We start from the raw sequence: 14,591 nt of genomic DNA on the forward strand, positions 1-14,591 counted from the left end.
CTTCTTTCTGATACTCAAGTCTCTCCAACAGACAAACGGAACTGCCTCTGTCGGAAACAAAACTCAGTTCTTCACCGAGAGCTCAAGTAAATGATTCTCCATGGTATACTGAAATAGTGCATGCATGGAATGGTGTTCAAAACCCTGTTAAAGATTTAAATACCACGATCTCTCTAAGAAATAAGTGTGTGAACAAGCATAAAAGATGTTCAACCTAAAGTCACTAAACACTGAGTAAATTTGGTCTAGTCTATATACATTTCCCACTGTGCTTATCTGCAGAAAGAAAAACTGAGAAGCGTAAAATAGTTACCAAGTTATAGACTAATTTCATATAATGGCCACATTCTGTTATCACATGCACAGTTAAACCACTTTCTCCATTATGACATTAGCATAAGAATTCAGGGTCCTTCCGTTTTGAAAACAAAGGAAAGAAAAACGAAGCTCTAAACTGACTGTAGAAGTTTATATAAAGCACCCACAATCCATGTCTTGGTTTATTCAAATGTGAAAAGAAAGTGTTCACTTATCAAATATCTATGAAATAAGTGACAATCAAGTAGGTCCTGGCATTTGAGAGGATCTTTAAACCTGGTTAGCAGAAAGACTGCAGAACATCTTCTCATTGGGATTTTTTTTAAAGTCATTTCATCTCAGTTTTCTGCACTGAATAAAGCTGAGGCAATAGTCTCACAATAGAGTAAAGACCCACCAAAGTAGTATGAAAGCTTTACACATATCTACTTTTTAAATAAAAGCAAATATGATACGGATCGTGAGAGGGGTGCTAGCAAGAAACTAACTTCTTAAGGGAAGAAAACTTACAAACTACCAATTCAAATGTACATGCTTGTCTCAGAGAAGAGTTTAAGGAATGAAAGAGTTAAGCAGTGTCTCTCCATGTCTTGTTTCAATACTTTCTGAAATCTACTTAGATGAGATGGTGTTTGTTTCCACCAGAAGAAGAAAAGGCAAAACTCAAGAGAGGGGGTAAAAAAAAAAAAAGAGCAGGTGGAGCTCGATGAGTTCCAGGCCAGCCTGGTCTACACACAGTGGATTCCAGGCCAGCCAAGGCTACGCAGGGAGACCAGTCTCTCAGAATAAATAACTGAATAAGTAAATAATGCAAAAATAGTCAAACTGGACATGTTAGCCATCTTTTTATACACCCCTACCACTAAGGAAATTACAAGTAACGATTCTTTGTGACTTACCGTATGGTAGCCTCTGGGTAAAGGGGGCTTGCCCACTGGGTAAGGGTCCACTGTGTCAATAATTGTTTGTCTTTCGCCTTTCTGGTTGATTTTCCTAAATCTTCTTCGAGACTGTCTGTGGGAGGCTTGACGCTGGAAATATTCTTCATTTTCATCCATATAGTCCACCTGAAATAAAACCCCAGAGATATTTCACTGCTCCAATCAGGACACCGCACGTTAACACTAGATGCAAAAAATAAACTTACAAGCAGTCTACATTCATTCATTTTTGCAGACATCTCTAGACAAACTTTAAAGGAGTCTGCACCTCTCTGAAGCTGGCTGGCTTTCAGTTACTCTTCTGTGAAGAGGCATTCTCAGTTCCACTTAGGACAATCTGGGTTACTCTCAAATTCCCTGTAGTTTCGGGGGAAGACACTTCAGTAGTCGTCGTTGTGCGGACTTGTGAGTCAAAGTGGTCATGGGATATGTGGCTACACTTTATGAATGCAGCTACTGCTTGTCGTAACTTCAGTACATACACACACACACACACACACACACACACACACACAATCTGATGCATTTGAGAAAATCTGTAAAAGTCCCCTGTAACCCTGAATGATTCAGTCAGCACAGCCAGCAGAACTGCTCTAGGAAATCAAGGTTCCTCTTCCGGCTTACGAGCATAGCCTCAGCTTCTTTTTTGCTTATGTGGTATTGCTTTAAAAAAAAAAAAAAAAAAAAAAAGTCCTCCTTCTAAACATTTAAGAAATTCTAGTGAATGCACTAACAAGTGAAATCAGTTTATTCATCAACTATATTCCTCAGGACTACTCACACAGAGGCATGTGTGGACTCCCCTCACAGGAAAAAAAAAAAAAAAACTCACTAGTTCCTTTACTACCACCAAAGTAGAAAACTCCAGGAACTTCAAAAAAAAAAAAAAAAAAAAAAAACCCAGAAAGTTCTGCAAAATCCAAAAACAACATTAATGGGAGCAAAAAAAATCTCAATTAAAATGTTGGAAAGCTCTATTTTCTGTCTACACTTATCATAATCCTAAATTTTTACCCCCACCATCCCATTTCCTCACTTTCTGAGATTTGGCCCCCACTTCTTATTAGGTTTCGAGAGGAAGTTCTTATTGCTGACAAAATTCCTCTCCGACATCATGGGGAAAATCCAAAGTCTCTGAAAAAAATCGGCCTAGAGTTGTCCTTCAAACATTTAATCAAATGTGATCAAGAAAGTTCCACCATTACCACTAGTGGGCCACCACTTACTTTACAAGTTTCCTTCCTGGATCGGAAGACAGATGGGGGATGCAAGACATCCTGAAGGAAGGTAGTCAGGGCTGGGTACCTTACCACCCCACCCCTGTCTTTGCTTTTGTTACTTTTAAAAGAGTGCCTAATATCCTGTCCTAAAATCATTTTTATGCGGTAAGGAAGAAGTACCACAGATGGTTTTTCTTTAATGCTTTACTGAAAACAATTATGTTTTTAAAATCATTTTTACCATTCCATACAATGCCTTATCTTAATGTATCTTAAATCACACTACTGTGAGACAGGGGTGTGGGGGGCTTTAAATCCACACAGTGGTTCTCTAATTTTCTTCCAATTAAAGGAATTCCAGGATCACCTTATGTTAACTATTCCTTGAATACACATCAATGGGATTCACTTAAAGGAACTTGTTCAATGCAAAGGCCACTCAGAGCTAAACTTCTGCAGTCCCAGGGTCCCCCAAATTTCATTTAAAAGACATAACCACCGACTGAATTATAAAGTTCAAACACCAAACGCTGTCTCTTGTCAATATTCCATCTTCTGTTGAGTTTTGTAAATAATTACAAATATGAACTCAAAATCGTAATTATTAAGCAAACCTGTTATCAAAATAAAATACTTTATAATGAAAAAGTAGTTTGTGAAAGAGCTCTTATTTTCTATAAAAAAGACTTCAGGAAAATAAAAGGTTCTGGAAGAGAGAGATTCTTACCACAATCATTTCAGAAGGCTCTAACACAATGCACTCACAGCCACGCCTAAAGCTTCCTGCAGAACGCTTGCCAAAACTGGAAAGGGATAAAAACACAAGACTCAGGGACCAAGAAATATGAATTAGGAATTCAAGCTAACCTCCAACTACAGAACATTTTTAACTGCAAAAACTACACACTAAAGACGTCTTTAGTCACTACTATACAAAACAAAATAATTTAATTTCCTAAATTTCAATTACGTTTTCTGGAAATTTGTTTTCAAGTTGATCATGTAAGTAAAGAAGAATTGACAAAAACATGGTTTGTGATGGACTGTTTAAAATCGTTCTAATGAGGTAGTTTTGGAATATTTCAATACAGACAGAAATGGCCTAATTGTGAACTACAAAAATGTTTACAAAGTATGTGTTACAGTCAATCCCTTTTTCTAAGTTAACATGCTCGGACTCAATGTTACTTTTACATGGGAATGTATTTCTTTTCTAATTTTCCTGATCAATTTATTCTAAGTGTTTTAATAAAAAGATGCCAACATAGGATTCCTCTTTGTGAGTACAGAGTGGTGTGCGCAGACGTGTTCAAGAACTATCTCCTGGAAAGCTCTCCCCTAGGGAACTCGAACGGGCTCCTCTACCCCATCCCTGTGAACTCCCCTTTAACCCGGAGAAGACTGCTTTGTTTTGTTTTTCTGATAGTCTCTTTACAAACTAGGACTCCGGTGTACCAAGGTGATTCGGACCTGCCTTCTCCATCCATGAACTAACTGCCTGTCTCTACCCACTCACTACTCCAAAAACTCTCCTTTCCTTCTAAAAACAATTTTAAAAGCTTCAATGTAGATTGAATATAGAGTTCACCATGTTACATGTATGTGTTTTAATAATCTTTCCATTTAGTTTGCTTAGTACACACAGTAACTATAAAAACAAAACAAAAAACAAACAAGCCCAAAACTAGGCTTCACTCCACACCTCCACACATACATGTGCACTTTTATCTGTCTGTCCTCCTCATACCCTTGTCCAGTCCCCAATCCCTCTATCTGCCTCTCTTGTCCCCTTTCTTGTGTTTTGTACTTTTAATATAGATTCTGCATCTGAGAGAAAATATGGGGCATCTGTCTATCTGAGACTGGTTTATTTCACTTAACATGATAATCTCCAGTTCTCCAACTTTCATGCAAATGGTAAACATCTGTTCTTCTCTATGACACAATGAAAGCCCACAGCACACACACCACAACATCTTTTAGGGGGAAAAAAAAAATCTTCCCAATAACTAATTTTAACTAAACACTTCCCCGTCCCTCAGGTTGATTAGGCATTCTGAGCTATTTCTGTGGAAATCCTTGTTCCTTTTATAAGGCCCTTACACCATGACATATAATGTTTCATATACTAGGAACCAAGCTATGAAAATGAAGAAGAAAACAGGAAAGCATTCTATGTGATCACTAGTCACTCTGACCACTTCCATCTGTTGATTTTACTCATTTACATGAGATCACCGGTCAGAGTAGGGTCATCAGTTATGTTCTTCTGGGCTTCAAACTTGTTTTGTGGAAGATCAAAACCAGAATCACAGGTAACATCATTGAAAAATACTTTTTAAAACACCTGAACATACATTTAGACACACTCACACATACACATTGTAGTGTGTCTTCTGAAGTAGAAAAATTCTGCCAATGAGTTGGAGAGATGGCTTAGTGGTTAAAGTATTTGTTATGCAAGCAAGAGGACTACAGTTCAAATCCCAGAACCCACTGCACAGGCTGCGTGGGTGTGCTGGTGAAAGCCAGGTCAGAGGATCCCTAGAGCAAGCTGACTAGTTGAGACTAGCCATAATTTGAGAGTTCTGGGACTGTCTTAGAGACACAGTCTCTCCAAGAATAAAGTGATTCCAGTTGTCAGCCTCAGGGCTTCATGGTATTCAACACTGTGAAAAATAATTTTGATATATTATTAAAATACACAACAGGCTTACCAATATCATCACTTTAATCCTACTACATGACTAAGTAAAAACGTATATTGTATATTTAAGGTTTGTTACTAAGTAACATGACATTAAAATCTAAAAGTGAATGAAAGGGGCTGCTGTGCAGCTCAGTGTGGTATGTGTAATTAGCAGGAGCAACTCCCAGGTCTGACTGCCAACGCCTCAAAATAAATAAGCAAGCCCCTGTGAGACTATCAGTTGTCATATTTTATTCCATTTCAGGCCTAGACAATTTTATAAACATGGCTGCTTCTTTTGAAAATGTAGCACAGTAAAGAAATCATAAATATTTGTAGTACATACCAATGGCCCTATAATACTTGATAAGAAAAATCAAAACATATTACCACAAAATTATTCACAAACTTCAGCAAGTGAAGATGGATCCCCACCTTTAACATTAGCAAACTACGTATCATTTCTGGTATGTACAGTTCTTGCATCAATGCCTCCACATCCTATTCTACACTGCAAACCCTCTTACCAACTAGTGCTTAGTTTCCAGAACTTCAGGGCTTTGAGTTGCACAAACCCTGTTGCTTTGGGATGCAAAGTTCACACTATATAAAATATGCCCAGGAGAGTCTGTGGGATATGAGATGCAGGTGAGCCTGACAAACTCTGTAGGCATAAGACTCACATCCACATCCTGTAGACATCATCACAAAGTGGTTAATAGGAGAAACCATTCTCCACCAGGTTAATTTCTCAAACATGCTAAAGGAGAGGGGCTAGCACCCTCAAAATATATCAAAGCAAGGCATTTGTCTTTTTTATCCAACAGCCAGCTGGGCTACAGAGATAGTTCAGTTGGATAAATCCCAATTGGAAGTGTCAGGATCTGAATTGGGATCCCTAGAGACAGTCTCATAAAATTCTGAGGCTGTGGCAGTGATGTCTACAGTCTCGATGCTAGGGAAGAGGAGTCAGGGACTCCCACTATCTGTACAGCGGAGCTCACTGCAACATAATTCACAATGAGCACATGTGGAAACAACTCTACTATCCAAATGAACACTATTATATACATAATAAATAAAATAGACTTCAAGGGGTCGGTGGTAACAGTCTAGCTCCACAGCCCAGGCTGGCTTCCAACTCACGATCCTCCTGCCTTCAGCCTCCAAAGTGTTGGGAACACAACTGTGTAACACCACGCGCAGCTCACAATGGAGGATTACTCAGCCATGGAGAGGACTGAAGAACTGACACGTGACATAAAGTGAATGAACCTTGAAAATCTCACACATGGGACAACAAGCCAGTCACAGAAACTCACACGTCACAGAAGTCCACTTAGAGGAATTACCTAGAATAGGGAAGTTCACAGAGAAAGAAAGTGGGAGGTCACTGAGGACCGAGCAAGGAGACAGCAGCAAGCCTCGCAGTTGGCTTGTCTGTTTCAGTGGCTTTGGATTTCTTTACACTCAGGGCTTGAGAAAGAAACAGCAAGAACTCGGAGAAACAACTAAGGTCTGGGGATGGCAGAGTACCTGCCTACCACTTCAAGTCCTGTCTATTTACCCCATTCCCCAGCAAAACATCTCCGTTGCTTGAGGCAGGACCACGCTACTGAGAAGCACTGAGCAACCGCTTCCCACTGCTCATATCGTGCTGAAGTGACAGCACCCGTGACCGTAAGAAGCGGGGACAAATAGGGAAACACGTAGAACAAATACTCAATGGCTATTCGGAGCAATCAATTGTACCTATGTTTTCTTTAACTCAACATAATCCCATTTTTCCTTTTCCATGGCCAATGCGTAAGACTCCCATGTTATTTCTTACATGTACAGTATTTTGATACCCACTCCTCTTAGTGCCTTCACTGGACATGTAACACAAATTGGTATTGCCAACATAAGCCCTTTAAACATAAGAATTCACAATATGTTCCCAGAATATAGCCACTATTTATTAGGTATTTAACAGTCAACGGAAGAAGATGAGTATTCAGAGAGCTGCAGCCCAATGACAGGCAGAGCTGGCTTTCAAAGAGAGACAGATCTCAATGGCCAGCCCCACTTACCAGCCAGCTGAGCGGGAAAAGACCACTCAGCATTTGCAATTGACAGAGCAATTCAAATTCAGCAAAATCACATAGTGCAGTAAGAGCCTTAGGTCAGATGAAAACACCCAAAGATCTGAATGTCAAGTCCATACAAACCAAGTGTCCTCCGGCAGCCACTGCTGGGACTCTAACCTGCCCTGAGGTCGTCTGCTGCTGCTTTAAATTTTAAAGATATAGGGTTGTTTTGTTTAAATTTTTATTAAAATACTTTAAAAGCCATCCCAGTTGTCAGTTTTTATGTGTACCTATGCATAAAACAAACAAAAAAAATCAGTGTGTATATGTGTGTGTGTGTGTGTGTGTGTGTGTGTGTTTGTGTGTGTGTGTGTGTGTGTGTGTATACCAGAGCACGCACACATGGCCACTCAAGTTGCTGATAAGCCTTGGCTTTAACATTCAAACACCTGTTGGCCCTTTTACACCCTAGACACTGGCTTTTGACAAGCTGTTATGAAGCTGAAGAGGGATGCCAAGGTGGAAAAAGTATGGTGCGTGTTTAAAGAATGCTCGTGACATCACTGTAACCTGTTTTAAAGCCTTCTAAGTTGTTCTGTGTAAATACACTGCCCGACTTTGCTTCCAACTCTTCACCTCAATGTAATTGCAGAACATCCTTATCATCTTTAATATTAAACAGCCACAAGATGAAAGCTAAAAGCCACACAGGTCCATATTTGTCAAACTGCTGGCTCTCTCTTCTTTATGAAAATAAAAACATGTAAGCCCCCATCGGTCATCAATCAATAGAAAGGCCACCTGCAGATCAGCACACAGTAGAGCGGTCCACAGTTTCATCCCATTTGAATGTTTTGCACAGAACCATTTAAAAATTAAAAAATTAACTCAGTTCTTCAAAATAAACTAAGGGAAATGTTTTTACAGGTGCAAATGACATGACATTCTAGCATCCAAAACAGGCAACCAAAAATTACTATCTGTAATCGCCTGCTAGATCTAGTCCCTCAAGTTCATAACCAGAAAAGCACACACGCTTGAGAAAGTCCGTCTTACCTAGTTTGTGTAAACTCGCATAGGCAACGAAGCTCAGGACAGGCGGCCGCATAAGCTGTTAAGGCCAGCCAAGCCTAGGTTTCTGTCAGCACATTTTCTCCCAACTTGAGTCAAGAGCACTTTCTAATAGCGTGAGTGACCTGAAAAAGGCAGCAGCTGGGTACAGAAGCCGCCTCTGTCAGTGTCCCTAACCTTGCCCTGTGTACGGGCCTCCGCATTCTTGTGTGCGTCAGAACTGCTGGGCGGAATGCAAGTTCTGCATCGGAATGTAAACTTACTCATGTCAGGGTATATGACCGGGAGATCACAGCACAGTGGTGAACAGAGACTGAAAGGCAAACCACATTCGCCCAGTGATTACAAATGTCCAACTACAACACAGACCTTTTTTCAATCTCTTCATTTCTAGAAAGTGGTAGTTACTGAATTTCATTATTCTCCTTAAAAATCCAAGTAACTGACTAAAAGGTAAATAATCAACTGATGTTCCTAAACCAAAATCAACTTCTCTATTGATGGCTTTGGGGGGAAAAGAAAGTTACAGCCCACTGTCTGTACAAAGTACGGTGGCAAGTAGTCAGCCCTTGAGCAACTGGTGAAGCCATTAATTTCATCCGCAACGTCACAAGAAAACTCAGCAAAGTAGTTGAAAAGCTTGTCATAAAAATACACTTTATCGTTTTCATGTTTTGCTTCACTCAGAAATTAGCAGGCACTTAAAAATGAAATCACACATCAAGTAACATACAAAGCGTGTGTGCATGTGTGCATGCATGCATGCAGGTGTGTGTGTGTGTGTGTGTGTCTGAATTACAAACTGTGTCAAGACAACGGACTAAGTGGCTAAGATCCCCTAAGTCTTTGGAAACTAGACACCCATTGCGGCACCCTAGAAACCTTCCATGGCTAGTTTAGAAGCACTCCACCGCTACCAAGCACTCAATGGCAGAGCGCTGCTCCTCTGCACAGGGCAGCCCAGCACGTCACCTTGACTTACAAAACCAGCACATATAAAAATAACAAGGAAGGGCTTTTGACTGTGCTCCACCTACTGTCCCACCCTCTGGTCAGTCCCTCAGTAGTCTCAGCTACTTAAGAAGAAGTATTAAGCATTTGGTATTTGCAATATGAACATTTGAATTTCTAAAAAGCCAACCTGCACTGTCTTCAATGTCTTTGAAGCCCCAGGACAGCAAGAGTGCTGCCACCGTCTAGGGGAGCCATCTCGGCGGCGGCGGCAGCAAGCGCTCCCATTTCCCTGTTAGCTGCTGGTGAGCCTATGTGCTCCCGGCTTGTGGCTCTAGCTGAGCCAACATTCCTTCTTAGGCTCGCTTCCTGCTTCCATGACCCACCCACCTCTCGGGGCTGCATTATGTATTACGCACGTTGTATGGGCACTCTTTCCGCATACCAGTCTCATGACCTCAGCAGCTGCCTGACAGACACTCTTTATCAATTTCTATTAATTCATTATCTGCTCTTGTAAATCAAGGACAAGTATGGAAATCGGCAGTGTCTGCTCTCCTCTGAGTCTTCAAGGTCAAATGCTAACATGCGCGCGCTTGCAGCTGCAATTTCTGTTATTAACATATACTAAAGCAGTGCTAAGAACTGCTTGATCTCCACCAAAAGGAAGCTGAATTGTACACCAGCCTGAGGGATTAGTGTAGTAAAGACTGGCATACATTTACATCATCACAGATGGACAGAGCTGGAGGAGGAGGAGGCCGCTTGGCTCTTGCTCTCCCCCTTCCAGAGATAAAGATGTTCTTACCTCAGCTGTACTGGGCTGCACAGAGCAGATTTCTCTCTTGCCACAACCTAAACCAGCCTGGGACAGTGGTATGAGGGCTACACTTTGGTAGTGTTTATGTCCTCGTGACCGATCTGCTACCGACAGACAGCTCAGCTAAATTGATCTGCTGCTATCCCTCTACACAGTGGCACAAACAGGTCTCTGCTGATCGCTGTGCTTTGGCACAGGCGTCAGTCGACTGGTTCTTGAAAAGTTATGGTCCATAGCAGACTCTGCCCTCAGCATGGAGACACGGGCTGTAACCAAAATGGCTTTTTACCGCTCAGCACTTCACTGTGCAAAGCTGGGCACATTGAGTCGAGCAGAGAAGGCAGCTCAGCTCCAATATCTATCTACAAACTGATTTTTTATAAAATTCCCTGAAGAAACAAACAAACGGGAAAATACATTATGAACTATGTAATTCATCCATTAAAAGGGGCAGTTGAGGCAATGGATGCCTCAGACTGACCGTAAAACAGTAAGAACCTAGTATCATTTCAGGAATGAAAACCAAATATCTCAGTCTTGAAACACATTTACATGAAAGGCATCATCAAATCACAGCCACCTAGCAAATCTAGCACATTTCACGAGGTAAAATGTCTTGGTGTCCTTGTAAGACAGGACCTAAACAAAACCTGTTTGAAACAAGGAAAAGAACATCCACACACACACACACACACAATTTACTACAAAGCTGGCGTGTAATTAAATGCCGATTTGTTTAACTCAGCTGAGGGAAGTAAGGGTTTTTCTCATGAATCACATACTTGTGGTATGAGCAAACTGACTGTTCCAATTTTACCAAAAGGCAACACTGCTGATACTGTTTTATCCATTTCAGAGTTTCTCCTAGAGACTGAAGTGATAAGATCCTGTGATTTATCACTAAAAAGTTTAGGATTAAGAGTAATATGAGTATGCACAAACTATATTTGAAAGGAAATTTCTAAAGGCTGAAATAAAAAGATATACCACGCTGCTCATGGTCTGGAGAGCTGGTGTTTGACATCAGTCCAGGTAATCCAATCAGATCCTAACCATCATTCTTGATAAGCTGATTTAAATCTTTATGGGAAGACAGAGCCAAAAAATGATTCTGACAAAAACCAAAACTGGTGTTTACCACAAATGTGCCATTAAGTACACAAACGCGGACACACACACAGAAGGACCTAAGATTTGATTAAATGGTTTTCGTTTTTTTTGTTTTTATTTTAGTTAAACATTTTATGTAAATGTTTTATAATTAATTCAGTGGTTTTTTAAAAACATGTTAAGATAATTCAATAAATTAAGAAATATTCCTTTGGGGCAGGCAAGATGCTCAGACAGGAGCCACACAAGTCTGGCGACCCGAGTTCTATGCCCAGAACCCTCATAAAGGTAGAAGGAGAAAAATCGACTCAACAAAGTCGTCTTTCTGACTTACACATGCACACCCACACACGCATTAATACATGAAAAGATTGTAAATAGTCTTTTAATGAATTTTTCTGAAATGATTGCATTCCACAGGCAAAAATAAGAAGCTTCAAACCACTCAGAAAAATTAACTCAAAATGAATCTCAGATACTAGTGGAAAAGTTGCTAATATTAAATTTTTAGGAAATAAAAAAAAGCCTAAGAAAACTATGACGTCAGGTTAAGATGTCATAAACAGGACACCAAAGTACAAAATACAAATGAGATTTCTGATGAAAATAGATCTCAATAAAAATTAAAAGCTTCCAGTTTAGAGCCAGCAATATGGCCAGAGATAAAGATGTTTACCACCGAACCCAAGGACCTGAGTTCAATCCCTGGGTCCCACATAGTGGAAGATAAGAACTGATTCCCACAGGCTGTCCTTTAACTCCCCTGTGCCTTTGTGTATGTACACACACACACACACACACACACACGTATGTAAGTAAATATATACATATTTTTAATTTAAAGCCTTGGCTTTAGAATAAGAAGAATGCAGGTCAATAGGCCAATGATTGAAGCAACTTTTCCTTCCCCCCCCCCCCCCCCCCCCGGAGCTGAGGACCGAACCCAGGGCCCTGTGCTTGCTAGGCAAGCACTCTACGACTGAGTTAAATCCCCAACCCCGAGGCAACTTTTTCTAAACATATTTAATATTAATAATATTCTAAATATATTTAACAAAAGAATTGTATCCAGAATACACAAAATGCTTACAAACCAAAATAAATATCCATTTTTTTTATTTTAAATTTTTTAATTAATTTCACCAAAGAAGAAACAAGAGTGGCCAATAACACATGGAAAAAAATTCAGTCAAGTGTCATCCCAGCTCACTAGTGGACCACTTGCCTGACATGTACAAGCCCAGCACAAAACAAAACCACCACAACGGGAAAAAAATTAGCTATTAGAATGGGTGATATAAAATGTCACAGCACAGTACCAGAGACAACATGAAGGAACCAGACATCTCAATGGCCATTACGGATGCAAACAGTGACAACCACTGTGGAAAACAGCGTGGTGGTTCACGATATAGTTCAACAAACAGCACGTAACACAGCAATTCCATCCCAAAGCACCCAGAGGTAATAAAAACACACTGTCCACACAGACACATATTCATGAACATTCACAGAAGACAGAAGCAGAAGCCATCAAACTATTATTTATAAATTAATACTTTGTGGGAGATCCGTACTCCCTCATTTATGAAATTCAATGAGCTCCAGGAAATTTGGCATTGGTGTTGGCATTGGCAATATGCTGCACGGCCTGTTAAGATAGGTAGGGAGGTAATTCTGGCCTGGGGTGGACTGGAAGGCGTGATTTTAAAGTTGTCAAAATGTGTCCTGGTGCCTTTAGACAGAACTATACCAATCCCTTTCTCCCTCTGCTGTCTCTGTTTACCTAAACCTCCCTCTATCTACCTTCAAGTGAACCAGTGACCAAGCTGCTCTACCCATGCCCTCAGTTCTTCTGTTTGCCACCATATGTGACTCAATATACCTAAAAGAAACCACGCTCATTTCACCCACCTCACTTCTTCGCTATGTGGTTAGAGCTGTCAAAGGCACCATTCATCTACAGACAACCAAGCTAAAAGTGTCAGGACCGTCTCTAAGTCCCCCCTTGTCTGTTACCACTGAACCACCGTCCAATGCCATCACTTGGCATCTAGCAAGTTACTCTGCCACGTGGCCCATCAACCTTGATCCTCCAAGAATGCCAGCTGGAACCATCACTACAGCACACCCTGATGTAGGAATGCTATCTCCTACCAACTACACCCAACCTCCCAGAGACCCTCTCACGCCAGTGACGTAATGGCCCTCAGGCATTCTTCAAAAGCTCATACTGGTGGTTCTGAGTGGTCAGCACATAGCTCTTCTCTGTAATGTCTCAGGCCTATGATTACTTCAGTATTCGATGAAAAATCTGCTTTAGACACAAGGAAGCTTTCACACACACATTAACTTACACAAGCTAAGGTCTGGTAAGAAACCTGAAATACCTTTTTCACAATAACTCTTAAGGCTGAGATTCCAAAGATTACATTAGTTAAACTCATAATCAGGCAACAATATAGAAAATTGAAATAACTGAAATTCTAAATTATAGCAAATTGTTTCTTTAGAAGTATCTATACCACTGTGACAAGAAAACACACAATTTTCATATTTATCATTTCCCATTCAACACTGAGATATATAGTTAACTTAGAGTAATGAAATGGAATAATCTTTCTTTTTGTATTTAATTTTTTTTTTCATTTTACATACTGGACACAGTTCCCCTTCCCTCCCCTTCACCCACTCCCCCTCCCCTGCTGCCGCAACATCTCCCCCACCCCACCTGCCACCCACTCAGAGAAGGTAAGGCCTCCCTTGGGGAGACAACAAAGTCTGGCATACCAAGTTTAGGCAGGCCCAAACCGCAGCCCCCTGCATCAAGGCTGAGTAAGGTATCCCACCAGAGGGAATAGGCTTCAACAAAAGCCAGTTCATGCACCAAGGATAAATCCTGGTCCCACTGCCAGGGGACCCACAAACACATCAAGCCACACAACTGTTACCATATTGAGAGGGCCTAGTTCAGTCTCATGCAGGCTCCCCAGCTGCCAGTCCAGAGTCCATGAGCTCCCACTAGCTCAGGTCAGCTGTCTCTGTGGGTTTCCCATCTTGATTTTGACCCTCCCCCCTTGCTCATATAATCCCTCCTCCCTCTCTTCAACTGGACTCCAGGAGCTCAGGCCAGTGCTTAGCTGTGGATCTCTGCATCTGCTTCTATCAGTTACTAGATGAAGGTTCTATGATGATGATTAGGGTAGTCACCAACCTGATTACAGGGGAAGAAGGTAAGCTCAGGAACCCTCTCCACTATTGCTAGGAGTCTTAGCTGGAGTCATCCTTGTGGGTTCCTGGAGACTTCTGTAGCAGGTTTCTCCCTAATCCCACAATGGCTCCCTCTATCAAGATTTCTTTCATTGCTCTCCCTCTCCATCCCCCCTACCCCCCCACCCCCGA

General features: G+C 41.0%; 1 protein-coding gene across 5 annotated transcripts in view; it reads right to left on the bottom strand.

The window, feature by feature from the left end:
• Window positions 1–14,591, bottom strand: part of Rapgef2 (Rap guanine nucleotide exchange factor 2) — a 244,689-nt gene that overhangs the window by 127,738 nt on the left and 102,360 nt on the right. For 4 of the 5 annotated variants that reach the window (XM_052732160.1, XM_052732159.1, XM_052732162.1 and 1 more), the window contains exons 5-6: window positions 3,207–3,282; window positions 1,218–1,385 (exon numbers count right to left, since the gene is read on the bottom strand). In XM_052732160.1, the coding sequence (XP_052588120.1) occupies window positions 1,218–1,385; window positions 3,207–3,282 (244 nt within the window). Of the gene's footprint in view, window positions 1–1,217; window positions 1,386–3,206; window positions 3,283–9,449; window positions 9,472–14,591 lie in introns of those variants that run through there. The other variant, XM_052732163.1, reaches the window with a different exon arrangement.

The sequence above is a fragment of the Peromyscus californicus genome, unplaced genomic scaffold (assembly GCF_007827085.1).
Source record: "Peromyscus californicus insignis strain IS unplaced genomic scaffold, ASM782708v3 Scaffold_9__1_contigs__length_137607984, whole genome shotgun sequence".
NCBI classification, from domain to species: domain Eukaryota; kingdom Metazoa; phylum Chordata; class Mammalia; order Rodentia; family Cricetidae; genus Peromyscus; species Peromyscus californicus.